The following is a 19459-nucleotide window of genomic DNA, read 5'->3' as shown; positions in this document are numbered from 1 at the left end:
AGAACTGGAAGCAAAACTCTGATGTCTCCCATGTTGCTTATTTTAGCTTTTTAGGGGGTGATAGCTTTCAAGCTCTGCCACAACTGTTGAGCATCCCTTGTTGATTCATTTTGATCCAGAATCTTCACTTCGCCCATGAGATGGCTTTCCAGAGCTCATACCTCACCTCTGGTAGCTTTCTTGGTCTCCAGACTTGAATGCCTCTGATCAAACTTCAGCAAATTTTGGATCTCATGGTTCATCCAAAGCTCCTGATTGGGGAAGATCTGAATGATTTAGTGGGGACACACTTACCTAAAATCCGTTGCAACCATGGTGTATTCATTCAGCTCTCTGGATGAGTGCGTGGACACAGCCTGATCCACTGAGTCAAAGCAATCCCATAATTGTTCCTCTGTCTCCCACGGCCATCTCTCAGTTGTCCTAATTTCTGGACCTTTGCTTCTTAGGCAGGTAGGAGAAGGACAGCCCAGTGATTTGATTTACCAAATCACGGTCTGGGCAAGGAACAGATGGCATTCCTTAACTTAGTGTAACAGAGGTCTTGTATGTTGGTACCTCTGGTGCTACAGGATATATGCTGGTGATTATTTGGCAGGGATTCTTCAAACAAGCCTGGTTGAAGTCTCTGAATATAATTTGAAATGTGTCACAATGGTCTATTTCTTGTCTGTAGACGACATCAGGCAGTGTCACGAGTGCTTGATCATAATTGGCCGCTGGTGGTGTATAAGCTGCCATCAGGATCACGGATGAGAACTCCAGAAGTAAAGAGAATGGTCTGAATTTGACCATTCGGTGATCCAAGTCAGGAGGACACGAGTTCGACAGAGCAGCAGCTTTGGAGTAATACAAGAGTTAACCATAAAACACATACCTCCTCCCTTTGTCTTACCTGAGTCCACAGTTCAGTCTATTCTGTAAATCGTGAATCCTTCTGGTCTAACTGCAGCATCCAGTGTGTCTGCAAATAACCAAGTTTTGATACAGCAAACAACTGAGATGTTTCTCAGCTGCCTCTGATCCAGCAGTCTTGCCCTCAGATCTTCAGTTTCACTCAGTCACAGGAGTACATCCAAACTCCACATAGTCAGCACCAGAAGTCAGGATTGAACCTGGGTCTCTGGAACTGTGAAACAACAGGTGTGCTGACTGCCATGTGCATGCTTCCGGTGCCTTCCCAGAAGAGGATACCAATTGCAGTCAGTAACAGTGACCTTTTCGTTCTTTGCTGGTACCTGCAACTGAAGCCAAATGTTGTATTCCTCCTGTCACCCCAGCATCAATCATCATAGAGTGGCTAAAACATGGTCATCTAATAGAAAGGTAATCTGCCCAGAAACCAACGAGTTAGAATTCATTTTTGAATTTATGAATTCTCAAGTTGGAATTTATTTCATCTTACAGATAGGAGAACACCTGAGATATACAAAAAAAATACAATTAACATAACCTGCAGATGTTGGAAATCTGAAATAAAAGTAGTAGTAGGCCTTCGTTAGTCTCAATAGACCATGGATTCGCGCCTTGGAAAGTTTTCAAGGCGCAGCCTGGGCAAGGGTTTTTTTATGGAAGACCGGCAGCTGCCCAAGCTGCAAGTCTCCCCTCTCTGCACCACCGATGTTGTCCAAGGGAAGGGCATTAGGACCCATACAGCTTGGCACCGGTGTCATTGCAGAGCAATGTGTGGTTAAGTGCCTTGCTCAAAGACACACACGCAGCCTCAGCCAAGGCTCGAATTAGCGACCTTCAGATCACTAGACAAACACCCTAATCACTTGGCCACGCGCCAACACAATAAAAGTAGTAAATACTCTGCCGATCAAGCAGCAGCTGTGGAGAGAGAAAAAGCTGATATTTCTGGTCATTGACCTTCCATTGGAACTGGAAAATTGAGAAAGCAAATGAAGGATGGTTATAATGTTAAATACGAATGATGAAAGCTTAAACACTCAATGCTGTTTCTCTCTCTATGGATGTTGCCTGTTCTGCCGAGTAGTTTTCAGCAGGTTTTGTTTTTATTTCAGAATTCCAACAGCTCATGAGGAAGTTGGGCATGTAAGAATGAAAGGTTTCAGTTGGAATCAAAGAGAGCTAAAAACAACTTGTGTTTCTATGAACGCCATTAAATTAAAAATATGATGGAGTCCTGTTCAGTGTAGTTGGTGTTGTGACTGTACATAACTGCTGGAGAGACACAGCTGGTAGATGTATAACTCCTTATTCAGGACACACAATAACTGACAGCCTTTGGAATCACTCGAGAGAGAGGCTCCCCCATCCAACATTACAGCACATTTTTTATGTTTAAAAAAAAAGGGAACAGGATCATTTCTATAGTTATAATGACCGCAAGATGTTTCTTTTGAGTTACATATAATTTCTCAAATGTCTGGATTTTCCCACCAACACACCCCCAAAATAAGTGTTAATTAATATGACTTTTCTCATTGGAGCAACGGAGGATGAAAGGTGACCTGATAGAGGTGTAGAAGATAATGAAAGGCATTGATCGTATGGATAGTCAGAGGCTTTTCCCCAGGGCTGAATTGGCTAGCCCGAGAGGGCATAGTTTTAAGGTGCTTGGAAGCAGGTACAGAGGAGATGTCAGGGGTAAGTTTTTTTTCACACAGAGAGTGGTGAGTGTGTGGAATGGGTTGCCGGTGGAGGCAGAAATGATTGGGTCTTTTAAGAGACTCCTGGATAGGTACATGGAGCTTAGAAAAATAGAGCACTATGGGTAAACCTAGGTAGTTCTAAGGTAAGGACGTGTTCGGCAGAGCTTTGTGGGCCGAAGGGCCTGTATTGTGCTGTATGTTTTCTATGTTTCTATGTCTCTGAGTCGTATTCATGCAGTGTTTTAGTTGCATTCATGCATATGCAGACATATCAAGTCAATTGGATGTTTCCTGGTCTGCAATTTACTCTAAAATGCAGCTTCAGGAAGACCATTGTTCTGAGCTGCATTTTAAATTCAATCTACAATCGATATTCAGATCTGCAAACTGGTGGCTTTTGAAATTAATGGGTACTATATTGCCCCTCCAAAATACACTCTTAACAGGTGGATTATACACTTATGTCATATGTTTAAATTTCTATTTTCATTATAATAATAGAAATACTGTATATTATTTCTGTTTTTGTTTTAGATTTCAGACAAACAGTACTTACTTACTGCACTGGCAGCCCGTGCCAAACTGAAGGCTTGGAAAGACGTTGATAGCCTATTTATTACAAAGGTATCATTTAAGTTAATCACAATTTGTAGAATCACAGAATTGTTACAACTCAGAAAAGGAAGGTATTTGGTCCATCATATCCAAATAGCTCTGCTCTTTGCATGTAGCTCTGCAAGTTATTTCCCCTTGTACCTCTTCAGTTTCCTTTATTAATGCCCCAATTGATTCTGTTTTCATTACCATAGAGACAGTAACTGCTAACTCAAAATCACATAAAAACAACCACAAAAATTTCTGCAGATGCTGAATATCCAGAGTAACACAAACACAATGTTGGAGTACCTCATCAGGTCAGGCAGCATCTGTGGAAAGAAATAGAGTCAATGTTTCAGACCAAGACTCTTCAATGGGACTATGCACTAAAACTTCCTCACATCCTTCCATGTACTTCTTGCCCACCCCTTTAAATGATGGGCTGAATCATTCGATGTGTTAAATTTGCTTGATTTTATTTACTCTGTATATTTCCATCTAGTCCACATTCATCTGCTTCTTTCAGATTGTCAGCTTTTGTTCGTGAATGATGGCTGTCTGAAATTGTATGAGCTGAACATGATCAGTTCCATAATCTTTGCTAAGTAAAAGAAAATAAGGATTCATAATCACTATTTACTGCATAATATACTAACTATCAGAACTACAATTATAAAAGAACAGATAACAGATCTAAATTGCAAACTTGGTGAGGTGGTTTCAGTGATTATATCTGGCTTGGCTCAGTCCACTTCTGGGAACATTTGCCTTCAACTAGGAAGTATAGCACCAATGTAGTGCCAATGATAACATCAAAATCGGCCTGAAGAAACTCAACATGACGTCTAAAAGTGGGGAAGACAATAGGTGCAGCTGGAGGAAATCAGTTCAAGAGGGAGCTGCGCTACAGGAAAGTGCCCTTTATTGTGTCACAGAGAACAAGTGGCAGATGTGAAAGGAGAGAATGAACTACCAAAAAATCCAGCCACAAACCACAGCCGTGACTTACTCATGTCCACACTGCACCAGAATATGTCGATCCCGGATTGGCCTCTACATCCACTTGAAGACCCACCCCTTAGGAGAACATCTTACTCAACTCGAGTGATCATACTTCTACTAGTACCAACTCAGGGTTATTACGACAGCTATATGAATCGTTCATTGAGGGCAATCTGCGTTATGACAATGGTGAAACAGTTCACATTGTAGAATGTAATTCACCAATTCTCTACAAAATGTGACAGTGAGAGAGTATTTCTAAAGAAATGGAACAAATGATTACATAACACAACAGGAAGTTAATATTTTAAGCAAAACACACAAAATGCTGGAGGAACTGAGCAGGCCAGGGAGCATTTATAGAAAAGAGTAAACTGTCGACATTTTGGGCTGAGACCCTTCATCAGGACTGGAGGAAAAATGGTGAGCAGTCAGAGTAAGAAGTGGGGGAGATTGGAGGGGAGGAAGATGTACAACGTGGTAGGTGATAGGTGAAACTGCGAGAGGAGAAGGGGTGAAGTAAAGAGCTGGGAAGTTGGTTGGTGAAAGAGATAAGGAGCTGGAGAAGGAATTCTGATAGGGAAGGACAGAAGGCCATGGAGAAAAGGGAAGGGGGAGGAGCACCAGAGGGAGGTGATGGGCAAGTAAGGAAATAAGATGAGACAGGGAAATGGGAATGGGGAACGGTGAAGGAGAGGTGGTGGGTGGAATCACCAGAATTTCAAGAAATTGATATTCATGCCATCAGGTTGGAGGCTACCCAGATGGAATATAAGCAGTTACTCCTCCAATCTGAGAGTGGCCTCATCGCGGCAGTAGAGGAGGCCATGGACTGTCATGTCGGAATGGGAAGTAGAATTAAAATGGCTGGCCACTGGGAAAACCCACTTTTTCTGGCAAACAGAGCACAGCTGCTTGGCAAAGTGGTATCCCAATCTATGTCAGGTCTCACCAATACACAAGAGGCCACTCCAGGAGCACCAAACACAATAGATGACATGAACAGATTCAAAAGTGAAGTGTCTACTCACTTGGAAGGACTGTTTGAGGTCCTGAATGGTAGTGAGGGAAGAGGTTTAGGGGCAGGTGTAGCACTTGTTCTCCTTGCAAGGGTAAGTGCCAGGAGGCAGATCTGTGGGGAGAGACAAATGGACAAGGGAGTGTTGTAGCGAGCGATCTCTGTAGGAAGCAGAAGGGGGGGGGGGGGTGGGAGGGAAAGATGTGCCTGGTGGTGGGATCCGTTGGGAGATGGCAGAGGTTATGGAGAATTATGTGTTGGACGCGGAGGCTGGTAGGGTGGTGGATGAAGATGAGAAGAACCTTACCCTTGATGGGGTGGTGGGAGAGTGGGGTGAGGGCAGACGTGCTTGAAATGGAAGAGATGTAGGTGAGGGCAGCATTGATGGGGGAGGAAAGGAAGCACCCTTCTTTGAAAAAGGAGGACATCTCCTTAGTTCTGGAATGAAAAGCCTCATCCGGAAAGTAGATTCGGCGGAGACAGAGGAATTGAGGGATGTCATTTTTATAAAGTGACAGTGTGGGGAGAGGTATAGTCCAGGTAGCTGTAGGAATCGGTGGGTTTATAAAGGATATCAGTAAATAAATTGTCTCCAGAGATAGAGGCAATTCCATTAAAACCATCTTACTTACTATGCAACAGCTGTGTACAACTGTGCTCTATTTTGTTTCAGAACTGGTTAGGATATACCAAGAAGAAAGCACCGATTGGATTTCATCGAGTTGTCGACATCTTGGACAAGAACAATGCCCCAGTTGAGGTAAGAGAGATTCATTTTACTCTGTGCTTTCCTGTTGAATACTGAAAATAAAGCAGGTCATGATCTCTGAGAGGCAGCAATGATTCTTCCCTCTTTTGTGTCTATGTGACGATCTCAGCACCAAATATAAGAGGGTTTCAACATTCACTGCTTTACAATGACTGGATGGTGTCTCATTTTACAGTTTCTTTGGTACCAACTTCAAGCAGTCTCGTGTTCCTTACCTCACATTGGCTTGCATTTCATTATAATAAAAATAATACTTTATTGATCCCGAGAGAAAAATTCTTTCATTACGGCAGCAACAGTTAAAAACACAACTTAGCAGTGTGAAGACTTAACTAATAATAAAGTACAAAATAATAATATACACAATAATGTACCTATGTGGAATAATATACAATAATAATGTACGAAATAATAAAACAGAGACTATTGTACTAAGATGTATGTTCTCCTGTCGCACGGATGAACTGTTGCATATGCTTATTGCATTTGGTAGGAATGATTTTCTGTAAAGATCCTTGTGACAGTGGAGCTGAATGAGTCTGTTCAAAAGGGTGCTCCACTGTTTACTCAGTAGGTCATGGAGTGGATGTGCCTAATTGTCCGTAATGGATAACAGTTTGTTTAGTGTCCTCCTCTCCATCACGAACTCGAAAGGACGGATCCAGCCTTTTTGATGAGTTTATTTAGACTTTTTGCATCACCAGCACCAATGCAGCTCCCCAACATAAAGCAGCAAAGAAGACTGCACTCACCACTCTGCATAAAAAAACTTACCCCTAACATCTCCTCTGTACCTGCTTCCAAGCACCTTAAAACTATGCCCTCTCATGTTAGCCATTTCAGCCCTGGGAAAAAGCCTCTGACTATCCATATGATCAATGCCTCTCATCATCTTATACACCTCTATCAGGTCACCTCTCATCCTCCGTCACTCCAAGGAGAAAAGGCCGAGTTCAATCAACCTATTCTCATAAGGCATGCTCCCCAATCCAGGCAACATCCTTGTAAATCTCCTCTGCACCCTTTCTATGGTTTTCACATCCTTCCTGTAGTGAGGTGACTAGAACTGAGCATAGTACTGCAAGTGGGATCTGACCAGGGTCCTCTATAACTGAAACATGACCTCTCGGCTCTTAAACTCAATCCCACATCTGATGAAGGCCAATGCACTTTATGCCTTCTTAACCACAGAGTCAAACTGCTCAGCAGCTTTGAGTGTCCTATGGACTCAGACCCCAAAATCCCTCTGATCCTCCTCACTGCCAAGAGTCTTACCAATAATATTATATTCTGCCATCATATTTGACCTACCAAAATGAACCACTTCACACTTATCTGGGTTGAGCTCCATCTGCCAATTCTCAGCCCAGTTTTGCATCCTATCGATCTCCTGCTGTAACCTCTAACAGCCCTCTACACTGTCCACAACACCCCCAACCTTTGTGTCATCAGCAGACTTACTAACCCATCCCTCAACTTCCTCATCCAGGTCATTTATAAAATTCACGAAGAGTAAGGATCCCATTACAGTTGCCGGAGGCAACTGGTCACCAACCTCCATGCAGAATACAACCTGTCCACAACCACTCTTTGCCGTTTGTGAGCAAGCCAGTTCTGGATCCACAAAGCAAGGTCCCTTTGGATCCCATGCCTCCTTACTTTTTCAATAAGCCTTGCATGGGGTACATTATCAAATGCATTACTGAAATCCATATACACTACATCTACTGCTCTACCTTCATCAATGTATTTAGTCACATCCTCAAAAAATTCAATCAGGCTTGTAAGGTACAACCTGCCTTTGACAAAGCCATGTTGACTATTCCTAACCATATTATGTTTCTCCAAATGTACATAAATCCTGCCTCTCAGGATCTTTTCCATCAGCTTACCAACCACTGAAGTAAGACTCATTGGTCTATAATTTCCTGAGCTATCTTTACTCACTTTCTTGAATAAGGGAACAACATCTACAACCCTCAAATCCTGTGGAACCTCTCCCATCCCCATTAATGATGTAAAGATCATCACCAGAGGCTCAGCAATCTCATCCCTCACCTCATACAGTAGCCTGAGTACATCTCAACCAGTCCCAGCGACTTATCCAACTTGATGCTTTCCAAAAGCTCCAGCACATCTTCTTTCTCAATGTCTATATGCTCAAGCTTTTAAATCTGCTATGTCATCCCTACAATTGCCAAGATCCTTTTCTGTACTGAATACTAAAACAAAGTATTCATTAAGTACCTCTGCTTTCTCCTCCCGTTACATACACACTTTTCCACTGTCACACTTGATTGGTCCTATTCTCTCACATTTTATCCTCTTGCTGTTCACATACTTGTGGAATGCCTTGGGGTTTTCCTTAATCCTGCTCGGCAAAGCCTTCTCATGGCCCCGTTTGGCTCTCCTAATTTCATTCTTAAGCTCCCTGCTAGCCTTATAATCTTTTCTACATCTCTATTGTTACATAGTTTTTTTTGAACCTTTCCTAAGCTTTTCTTTTCTTCTTGACTAGACTTTCAACAGTCTTTGTACACCACAGTTCCTGTACCCTACCATCCTTTCCCTGTCTCATTGGAATGTACCTATGCAGAACGCCACACAGATATCCCCTGAATATTTGCCACATTTCTGCCGTACATTTCCCTGAGAACATCTGTTCCCTATTTATGCTTCCAAATTCTAGTCTGATAGCTTCATATTTCCCTTTACTTCAATTAAATAATTTCCTAACCTGTCTGTTCCTATCCCTCGCCAATGCTATGGTAAAGAAGATAGAATTGTGATCACTATCTCCAAAATGCTCTCCCACTGAGAGACCTGGCACCTGACCAGGTTCATTTCCCAATACCAGATCAAGTACAGCCTCTCCTCTTGTAGGCTTATCTACATATTGTGTCAGGAAACCTTCCTGAACACACCTAATAAACTCCACCTGATCTAAACCCCTTGCTCTAGGGAGAAGCCAATCAAAATTTGGGAAATTAAAATCTCCCACCACGACACCCCGTTATTATTTCACCTTTCCAGAATCTGTCTCCCTATCTGCTCCTCGATGTCCCTGTTACTATTGGGTATTCTATAAAAAAACACCCATTAGAGTTATTGACCCCTTCCTGTTTATAACTCCACCTACAGAGACTCAGTAGACAATCCCTCCATGACTTCCTCCTTTTCTGCAGCTGTGACACTCTCTCTGATCAGCAGTGCCACACCCACACATATTTTGCTCCCTCCCTGTACTTTCTGAAACATCTAAAGCCTGGCACTCTAAGTAACCATTTCTGTCCCTGAGCCATCCAAGTCTCTGTAATGGCCACAACATCATAGCTCCAAGTACTGATCCACGCTGTTAGCTCATCCGCTTTGTTTATGATGCTTCTTGCATTAAAATAGACTCCTCTCAAACCATCAGTCTGAGCGCATCCCTTCTCTATCACCTGCCTATCCTCCCTCTCACACTGTCTCCAAGCTTTCTCTATTTGTGAGCCAACAGCCTCTTCCTCCATCTCTTCAATTCGGTTACCACCCCCCAGCAATTCTAGTTTAAACTCTCGCCAATAGCTTTAGCAAACCTCCCTGCCATGATATTGGTCCCCGCAGGATTCAAGTGCAACTCATTTTGCTGCAGCTTTATAACTGGTGAACTCAATTACCTGACTAAGGAAGGGCAACACACCGTACATCTTCAACCACCCTATCAACCTGCGCGGCAAGATAATGAGGACTAGCGATATATGTTCAAGTATGGACACTGTGCAACTTGGAGAGGAACCTGCAGGTGGTGGTGTTATTACGACTCGTTAACATGTTGCCCTCCTTCATATTTGGAGCTATGATGTTGTGGCCATTACAGAGACTTGAATGACTCAGGGACAGGAATGGTTACTTAGAGTGCCAGGCTTTAGATGTTTCAGGAAGGACAGGGAGGGAGGCAAAAGAGGTGGGGGCATGGCACTGCTGATCAGAGTAGAAGTTCGGTTTATAGTAATTTGTAATAAATAGTATGTACAACAGGACAGTCAATATAGAATAGAAATACAACTGTATTCAGCGTGAATTAATCAGTCTGATGGCCTGGGGGGAGAAGCTGTCCCGGAGCCTGCTGGTCCTAGCTTTTATGCTGTAGTATCATTTCCTGGATGGTAGCAGCTAGAACTTGGGTTCCCAATGATCCTTCGGGCCCTTTTTATGCACTTGTTTCTGTAAATGTCCTGAATCATGGGATGTTCACATCTACAGATTTGCTGGGCTGTCCGCACCACTCTCTGCAGAGTCCTGCAATTGAGGGAAGTAGAGTTCCCATGCCAGTCAGTGACGCAGCCAGTCAGGATGCTGTCAATTGTGCCCCTGCAGAAAGTCCTTAGGATTAGGGGACCCATACCAAACTAATTCAACCATCTGAGGTGGAAGAAACCAGTATGTACAGACCATGTGAGATCCTCGATGATGTGTATGCCGAGGAACTTAAAGCTGTTTACCCTCTCAACCCCAGATCTATTGATGTCAATAGGGATTGGCCTGCCTGCAGTCCTCCTTTAATCCACAACCAGCTCCTTAGTTTTTGTGACAATGAGGGAAAGGTTGTTTTCTTGACACCACTGTGTCAGGGTGATGACTTCTCTGTTGGCTGCCTTGTTATTATTTGAGATAAGACCAATCAATATATCATCATCAGCAAATTTAATTAGCAGATTTTAGCTGTGGGTGGCCACACAGTCATAGTATACAGACAGTAAAGAAGGGGACTTAGGACACAGCCCTGAGGGGCACCTGTGTTGAGGGTCAGAGGGGCTGAGAAGAGGGAGCCCACTCTTAGCGCCTGCAGGCAATCTGACAGAAAGTCCAGGAATGAGCTACACAAGGTAGAGTGAAGGTCGAGGTCCCTGAGCTTCTTGTCAAGCCTGGAGGGGATTATGGTGTAGAATGCTGATCTGTAGTCCAAGAACAGCATCCTTCTTCTCCAAATGTGTAAGGATGGTGTGTAGAGCTGTGGCTTTGCGTCATCTGTTGATTGGTTGTGTTGGTAGGTGACTTGTTAGGGGGGTCCAGTGTGAGTGGTAGCATTCTGCAGATGTAATCCTTGACCAGCCTCTCAAAGTATTTGCTTATTATTGAGGTAAGTGCGACAGGATGCCAGTTGTTTAGTCATGTTACCTCGGTCTTTTTGGGTACAGGGATAATGCTGGATGTTTTGAAGCAGGAGGGCTCTACACTGGGAGAGGGAAACATTAAAAATATCAGTAAGCACACCTGCCAGTTGTGTCGCGCATATCCTGAGTACCCACCCTAGGATGCTGTCGGTCCCACAGCCTTGCGACTGTCCACTCGTTGGAAGTATCTGTGCACTTCAGCCTCAGAGATGACCAATGTGCCGGTCACTTTGGCAGCTCTTCCCGGGGCTCACTGTTTGCAATATCGAACCGAGTGTCGAAAAGATTTGAGTGTGTGTCTTCAAGCTCCTGAACCTCTGCTCTGATGGTAATAATAAAAAGAGGGCATTTCCTGGGAATTGGGAGTCTTAATCGTGGATGAATGATAAATGGCTCTGTTAAATCTATTCCCTAAAATGTCAACTTTATCTCGCCTATACTATTAAAAATTACAACAATTATCAACAACACTGTTACATTCTGCTTCAGGTTACTCAGGAATACATAGCTTTAGTGGACAACACAGAACTGAAGTTAAACCTTGCAACAAAATTAAAGTGTCATAACATTGTGATTGATGTAAGTATGGTATTGGATTTTTACTTATAATTGTATAATATTGGAATTTTTTTTATCAGAAGGAGAAAAATTCATGTCTCCTTCCAGTAAAAAAAAAGTTCCCTCTCCCTTCCCTCTTCTTCTATTCTCCACTCTGGCCTCTTACATCTTCTCACCTGCCTATCACCTCCCCCTTGGGTCCCCTCCTTCTTCCCTTTCTCCTATGGTCTACTCTTCTCTCCTATCAGATTCCTTCTTCTCCAGTCCTTCACCTTTCCTATCCACTGGCTTTACCCATCACCTTCTGGCTATCCTCCTTTTGTGTAAAATCCATGATTCTGCCTTCTTCTACTACCCATAGTGCTTTCCCCTTAGATTCCTTCTTCACCTCTCCTGCCTATCCCCTCCTTGCTCCCCCTCCCCCACCCCTTGATCTTTCCTCTGATTGGTTTTTCACCTGGCTCATTCCACCCTCCCCACACCTTCTTTATAGGTCCCCTGCCCCCTCCTCCTAGTCCTGACGAAGGGTCTCGGCCCGAAACGTTGACTGCTCCTTTCAACGGATGCTGCCTGACCTGCTGAGTTCATCCAGCTTATTTATACGTGTTATTTGACCACAGCATTCTGCAGTGTACTTTGTGTTTAGCTATCCTCCTTCCCTTCCCCCCACCTTTTTATTCTGGTGTCTTTCCCCTTATGTTTAGAACACCATGGAGTTTTCCTTAATCCTATTTGCCGAGGCCTTCTCATGTTCCTTTCTAGCTCTCATAAGACCCTTCCCCCCTCTTTTCTTGTACTGAAGAAGGGTTTCGGCCCGAAACATCGACTGTTTATTCATTTCTATAGTTGCTGCCTGACCTACTGTATTTCTCCAATATTTTGTGTGTATTGCTGTGGATTTCCAGCATCTGCAGAAGTTCTTGTGTTTATGAGACAAGCAATCTGACTTATACCAGAAGTGAACAACAAATTCATTAAAATGTTATTGGAGATACTGGCTCGGCCGTTTCAGCATTCCACAAAATGAGTTTGAACAACATTTCAAAGGTAATGAACTGAAGCCTGCATGTATCCAAGTAAGAAGTGAAACTGGATAAAAGATCATTCCTGTGGGAATGACTTCATTACAGTGAAATACAACAAACTGCAAGTCACATTGGGCTTGTAAGTGGTAAAAGCAGGAGGGCCAGCATTGTGGGGCCATGGTTGTCTGGGACATCTACATCTTGGTTGGAGATCTATCCACCATTTGCATGCCGCATCCCCAGCAATGGAGTCAATTGAGAGCAAATTAAGAAAGGTACTGGATGATGCCACAGCAGTGTTCAAGGATGGCATTGGAAAACTCAAACATATCAAGGGTAAAATAGTGTTAAGTGAAAGTGCTACACCCAAGTTTTACAAAGCCCATCCAGTTCCTTATACCATCCGTGATAAAGCAGCTAGATTGCACGGAGGCTGAAGGAATTATTTCCAAGGTTGAGTGGAGCCCGTGGCCAATGCCAGTGGTCTGAGTAGCTAAGAAGCACGGATCTGTCAGGATCTCTGGGGGTTTTAAGGTTGCCATCAATCCAGTCTGAAAGTATATCAATACCCTCTGCCCAGGATAGAGGACATCTTTGCAAGCCCTTCTGGAGGGAAACACTTCAGCAAAGTGGACTTGGCTGAGGCCTATCTACTGATGGGTCCAAAGTGTTTCTCATTATAAATACTCACAAAGGGCTTTATCGCTATAATAGGTTTATTTTTGGAGTAGCATCTGCACCTGCACTCTGGTAGAAAGCTATGGACCAGCTGTCCAGGTACTCAGTGTTACCTGGATCACATCACTGTTACCAGTAAGGATGACAAGGAATATTTCCAAACTTTCAAGACGGTGTTAAAAAGATTAGAAAATTAGGGGCTCAGAACATGACACGATAAGTGTGTTCTTTAAACCAAGCATCCCTTGCTGAGGTCACACCATTGACCCACAGGAATTACACAAGTGTACTGAGAAAAATCAAGCAGTGGTGGATATCCTAAGGCTAAAGGACGTGTCCCACTTATGATCACTTTTAGGATTTGTCAGATATTACAAAAGTTGCTGCCAAACCTGGCTACTGTGATCCACCCCTTGAACTTATTTCACAGATTGGGAAAAAATAGCAATGGACAAGGTAGTGTGAGGCAGCTTTCCAGAAGGCAAAGGAAATGGTGAACACAGACATTATGATCCATATCATCTAGTGAAGTTTGCCTGTGACGCCTTACCTCATGAAGTCACATCACATGTTAAGAGTGATGGAAGTGAACGCCCTATAACCTTACCGCTGCAGAGAAAAGTTATGCACAGATTGGCAGAGAGGCCTTGAGTCTGGTTTGGAGTGTAAAACGGCAAAGTTTACCCTCATTACTGATCATCACCTCTAGTTCCATTTTCAATCCACAGGAGAGTGTTCACTAACAGCAGCAGCATGTGTGCAGAAATTGGCTCTGTTTCTTGAAGGACACAATACAAGATCAAATTCAAGAGGATGATAATCATGGAAAAGCTGATGGACTCTCCCGTTTATCTTTGGAAAAGGGAATACTAGAAAATTTTATGAAAGAAGACACTCCTCTTGACATACACACCCTAATGCAAATTGAAGGTCTCCCTTTTACAGCAGAGATGATCTGACAGGAAACCAGAAAAGACCTCACACTGTCTCAGGTCTACATGGCCACCTAAAATGGCTGGAATTGCAGCAAAAATTCCAGTTCCCTCATTTTTACTAGTGCCAGGATGAACTTGCCTTTGACCGTGGTTGCCTTGTGTGGGGATTGAGAGTTGTTGTACTGTCCAAGCTGACAACTAAAGTGATGGAAGAACTACATGTTGGTCATCTAGGCAAGGTCAAAATGGAAGCATTGGCTCAAAGCTTTGTCTGGTGGACTCAGATAGATCAGCAGATCAAACAGCTTGCCATGCACTTTTCAGGATGCCAAGATGTCCAGAAGGCGTCAAGAGCAACACCTCTCCGTCCCTGGGAATGGCTTGCATTGCCCTGGCAGAGGATTCATGTGGATTTTGCCAGACCATTCATGGGTGCAAATTTCATGGTAGCAGTGGATGCAGCTACAAAGCGGTCGGAGACAATGGACCACAGTTTGTTGCGAAACAGTTTCAGTCATTCCTGAAAATGAATGGAATAAGACACATTACACCTGCATCGTACCACCCAGCTCCAAGTAGCTTGGATGATTTGATCATAGTCTAAAGAATGCACTGTGAGCAATATTAGCAGAATGCACAATGAGCAATGTTAGCAGAACGCACTACACTGACACTGAATCAGAAGCTCGCCAATTTCCTCCCTGCATATCGCAATGCAGCACACTCCACTACCAGCAACTCATCAGCTATGCTGCTCCTAGGTCGTCCTTTGCGCTCACGCTTGTATCTCCTGAAACCCAATCTCAGAAGAAGTAAGCAGGATAAACAGCTGAGACAAATTGAGGGCTGCTCCAACAAGGAGGTCTGGTGTTTCACTCCTGTGCAAACAGTCCTAGTGAGGGACTACAGAGGTGATCAAAAATGGGTATTTGGAAAGATTAAGGACAGAATGGGACCACTGTCCTACACAGTGGAGATTGTATCTGATGTCATCTGGAGACAACACTTCAATCAGTTGAGAGCTGAGTCGATTGTTAGGAGAAGAATGGTGTTCAGATCAGTCAGAAACATTTCCTGTAGTTGCAGAGTCAGTTCCTACAACTACTGTGGAGGAGGCCCCAGAACCTGAGATTGTTTCACAGGCACATCTGCCAAGCAGAGTAACACCAACACCCCCCCCCCCCCCAACACCCCTTGTCAGGAAAGGTGTTATCCCACAAGAGTAAGAAATGCACCACAGCATTTAAATCTTTAGGCCTGAATGGGACAATTAAAAAAATTACTATGCTGTGGATGTCAATATGGTAGTTTTATAACACGCAGTAAACATGTATATAAGATGACTAGAGAGCAGTACATTACATGTTTGAGTTGAGGTGCATTCTATATTGAGTTGGAGTTTATAGCAAAGCAGGGAGGAGTGTTGTATTTAATATTTCAGTAATATTTGAGTAATGTTTGATTAAGCATTATTTATTTAATGTAAGAAGTATGTGAATGGCATACGTTATTATGCCTTCGTGTTATATGTGAGCACCTCTTTACATAAAGCTAAGTTCACGTGTATTCTAGGCTCCCATTTCTTTCCTTTCATTTGGTTTCTGGAGCTACAAAACATAACAGGGAAATCAAAAACAGAATGAAGTGTCACAGTTACAGAGAAAGTGCAGTGCAGGGAAGGCAATAATGTGCAAGCCCATAACAAGGTAGGTTGTGAGGTCAAGAGCCCACCTTCTCACACCAGAAAACCATTCAATAGTTTTATAACAGTGCGATAGAAGCTGTCCTTAAAGTCGGTGATATGTGCTTGCAGGCTTTTTTGTCTTTTGCCTAATGGCAGGGGAGAGAAGTGAGTATATCCAGGATGGGAAGGGTCTTTGATTATTTTGTCTAGTTTATTGAGCAGGTGAGAAGTGTAGTTGCGCAGATTCATGACTTTGTAGGGTTGACATTCTTTTAAAGTTAGAATACAGTTGGAAAACCTTAATATGAAGTGTATGTAGAGCTTTTTGTGATTGCCACATAGAGGTTAAAAAGTATCATTGAAAACTACAAGGTGATTTCTCTTTATTCTTTTTTGTCCTGTACAACTTGTTCAAGAGCACAAAATCACAGTCTGAAGAATTGAGGTCCAAGCATTCATCAAAATCAAATAGATTTTTGTTTGTTGCTCCAGCTGTTGGGAATCTGGAACAGGAAACAAAAAGATGAAGGAACTCAGCGGGAATGGCAACTTCCTTGCAGGGAAATAGATAGTTCATGCTTCGGGTCAAGAGCCTTCATCAGAACCTTCCATTGAAATAGGTTGGTCAGCTGAGACTCCAAACCTCCTCTGAGCCACCTTCATTGGAGCCCCCATTGAAGGAGACCTGTGAATGGTTTAGCTGGGCAGTGATGGTTGGTGAAGAGGAACAGGACAGTAGAAACACAGAAGAAAAACAGAACAAAATGGGATGAGCTTAGCACAAACATTAAAAGTGTTTAAATTTAAAATGTAAATAATTCACTGATTTACAAAAGTTTTCTTGATTTTCCTTTCCTCGATTCAGACATACCGGGATCTTAGAGATCGCCAGCAGCTGATTCAATACAGAAACAAAATAGACAGAAACTCCCAAGAGCAGCTGAAGATAGACTGCATCCTGAGCAATTCTGTGAGTGAAACATTGATTTTATATGGCACAGGCCTGAAATATTTTGAGCTGATGAGACTGCCAACTGATATGCCTTAAAACAATGGTCCGTTGGATAATTAGAGACAACCCCTTAAAACACTTGAGTGGTTGGGAGTGAGGGCCAGCAAATAAAGTGGGAAATGAAGAGTGCCTGCAGCATTGTCAAAGACCCCTCCGGTCTGCTGATTTTCTACTGTTCGTGATTGGACCCCTCCCATCCTTCCCACAATCTCTTTGCCCTCCAGCCATCAGGTACCACAGCATAAAAGCCAGCACTGTAAAGCAGGGTAACAGCTTCTTCTCCAGGCTTTTAGATTTCATAAAACCCTGTTGCACCCTATCGGGATGTCCTGTTCTCCAACCCCCACTCTCCAAGTCACAGACATTGTCTCATACTGCACTGGGCACTTTTATTGCTGCTGTTTCACATATTTATACAGCACTTGTTTTAATATAATAGTGACAATAACATTATACTGTCTTGCATAATCATTCATTTTCATTCAGCTGTAAATGTTAGTTTGTTTATTTATTGAGATGCAGAGCGGAGTAAGCCCTTCGAGCCAGACTGCTCAGCAATCGCCCAACTTAATCCTAGCCTAATCACGGAACAATTTACAATGACCGATTAATCTACAGACTGGTACGTCTTTGGACCAGAGCACCCAGAGGAAAAGCCATGCAGTCACAGGGAGAACGTACAAACTCCCTCTCCCTCTGTGTCTCTGTTGATTGAGAATAAACTTGAACTTGAGCTTGATGATGGATCTGAATTTTATATTTTACAGCAAATCAGATGGAAAAATTGATGGCTACAGGTTCGTTGCCAGATTGTCTCCAGTGCTGAAGAGAGCAGAAGGTTGGAGAACCTGGTAATGAGGATGAGAAAGCATCATCTTCATCCACTTTCTGAGAACCACCGGATTCTTCTCCCTTGTGTTTATAATTAATAATTATGGGAGCTTACATGTACTATCCATGTATACTTCATGTGTATTCAGTGGTTCCTTTTCAAGGGTTGTGACTTTTAATAATGGGGGGAGGAATGTGGGAGATGCCGAAGCAAAGTCAGACTCAAGGAAGAGGTGTAGGTCTCCCAGCCGTAAGTATGAATACATGAAGCATATCGTCGTATTGTTTAGGAATACAGCAGTTTGGTTTTAGACTTTGCACGTTTCTGGTCAAACTCACTGATAGGACTTTGAAAGATGAACAAAAGATACTGTTGAAAAATAGCCTATTTATCATCTGAGTCTGTGAGTCCTTCAGTACTCCTGAATCTCCCCCCGCCACGTAATCTACAGGAGTCTAATTCCCTACCATTATTCCAGCATTAACGAGAGGTACAGTACTTGTACAGAAAACAGTAAGAATACATTTGTAATAAAGTGCCAAACTCCGGAACCTTTCTATGTTTGCAGTTGATTTACTTAATCACATGATGGTTGTTTACACAACAGTGTAGACCGTACAGTGGTGGTCCTACCGGCACCAGTGTAGACCATATAGTGGTGGTCCTACCTACACCAGTGTAGACACACAGTGGTGGTCCTACCTACACCAATGTAGACCATACAATGGTGATCCTACCGGCACCAGTGTAGACCATACAGTGGTGGTCCTACCTACACCAGTGTAAACACACAGTGGTGGTCCTACCTACACCAGTGTAGACACACTGTGGTGGTCCTACCGGCACCAGTGTAGACCATACAGTGGTGGTCCTACCGGCACCAGTGTAGACCATACAGTGGTGGTCCTACCTACACCAGTGTAGACCATACAGTGGTGGTCCTACCTACACCAGTGTAGACACACAGTGGTGGTCCTACCGGCACCAGTGTAGACCATACAGTGGTGGTCCTACCTACACCAGTGTAGACACACAGTGGTGGTCCTATCTGCACCAGTGTAGACAACATTATTCATGGAACATAGACCAGTACAGCACAGCACACACCCTTCTTTCCATGATGTTATGCTGACCTTTTAACCTATTCCAACATCAGTCTAAGTCTTTCCTCTGACAAAGCCTTCCATTTTTCTTTCATCCACGTCCTTATCTAAGCATCTCTTAGATGTCCCTTACATATCTGCCTCTACCACCACCCCGGCAATGAATTCATGAAGCTATCATCCCCTGTGCAAAAAAAAACCCACCTCTGACATTCCCCCAATACTTCCTTCCAAGAGCCTTAACAGTATACCCTCTCATATTACCAATTTCTGCCCTGGGAAAGAGTCTCATATTCTATAGTTTGCCAGTGACAGCATTTGGATAAGGGTGGATGGTGGAAATAAGTCTCCCAGGAAGGTTGCTTTGTATATCTCACTTCATGGTTGTGCTTTCAGTGGTTCTTAAAGGGAATTGATCACCACAAGACCAATCAGGCGAGGGCAATTGATGCTGACCCTACCAGAGGAACCT

At 43.3% G+C, this 19459-nt stretch overlaps 1 protein-coding gene across 2 annotated transcripts in view; it reads left to right on the top strand.

The window, feature by feature from the left end:
- Positions 1-18452, top strand: part of vipas39 (VPS33B interacting protein, apical-basolateral polarity regulator, spe-39 homolog) — a 92631-nt gene extending 74179 nt beyond the window's left edge. For both annotated transcript variants that reach the window (XM_059961793.1, XM_059961786.1), the window contains exons 16-20: positions 3153-3242; positions 5909-5995; positions 11650-11739; positions 16906-17010; positions 17820-18452. In XM_059961793.1, the coding sequence (XP_059817776.1) occupies positions 3153-3242; positions 5909-5995; positions 11650-11739; positions 16906-17010; positions 17820-17840 (393 nt within the window). In that variant the 3' untranslated portion in view covers positions 17841-18452. The remainder of the gene's footprint in view (positions 1-3152; positions 3243-5908; positions 5996-11649; positions 11740-16905; positions 17011-17819) is intronic.
- Positions 18453-19459: the final 1007 nt, after the last annotated feature.

Source organism: Hypanus sabinus, chromosome 2 (assembly GCF_030144855.1).
Source record: "Hypanus sabinus isolate sHypSab1 chromosome 2, sHypSab1.hap1, whole genome shotgun sequence".
NCBI lineage: Eukaryota > Metazoa > Chordata > Chondrichthyes > Myliobatiformes > Dasyatidae > Hypanus > Hypanus sabinus.
Note: the sequence above shows the minus strand (reverse complement) of the source record. Positions and strands in the feature narration are given on the sequence as shown.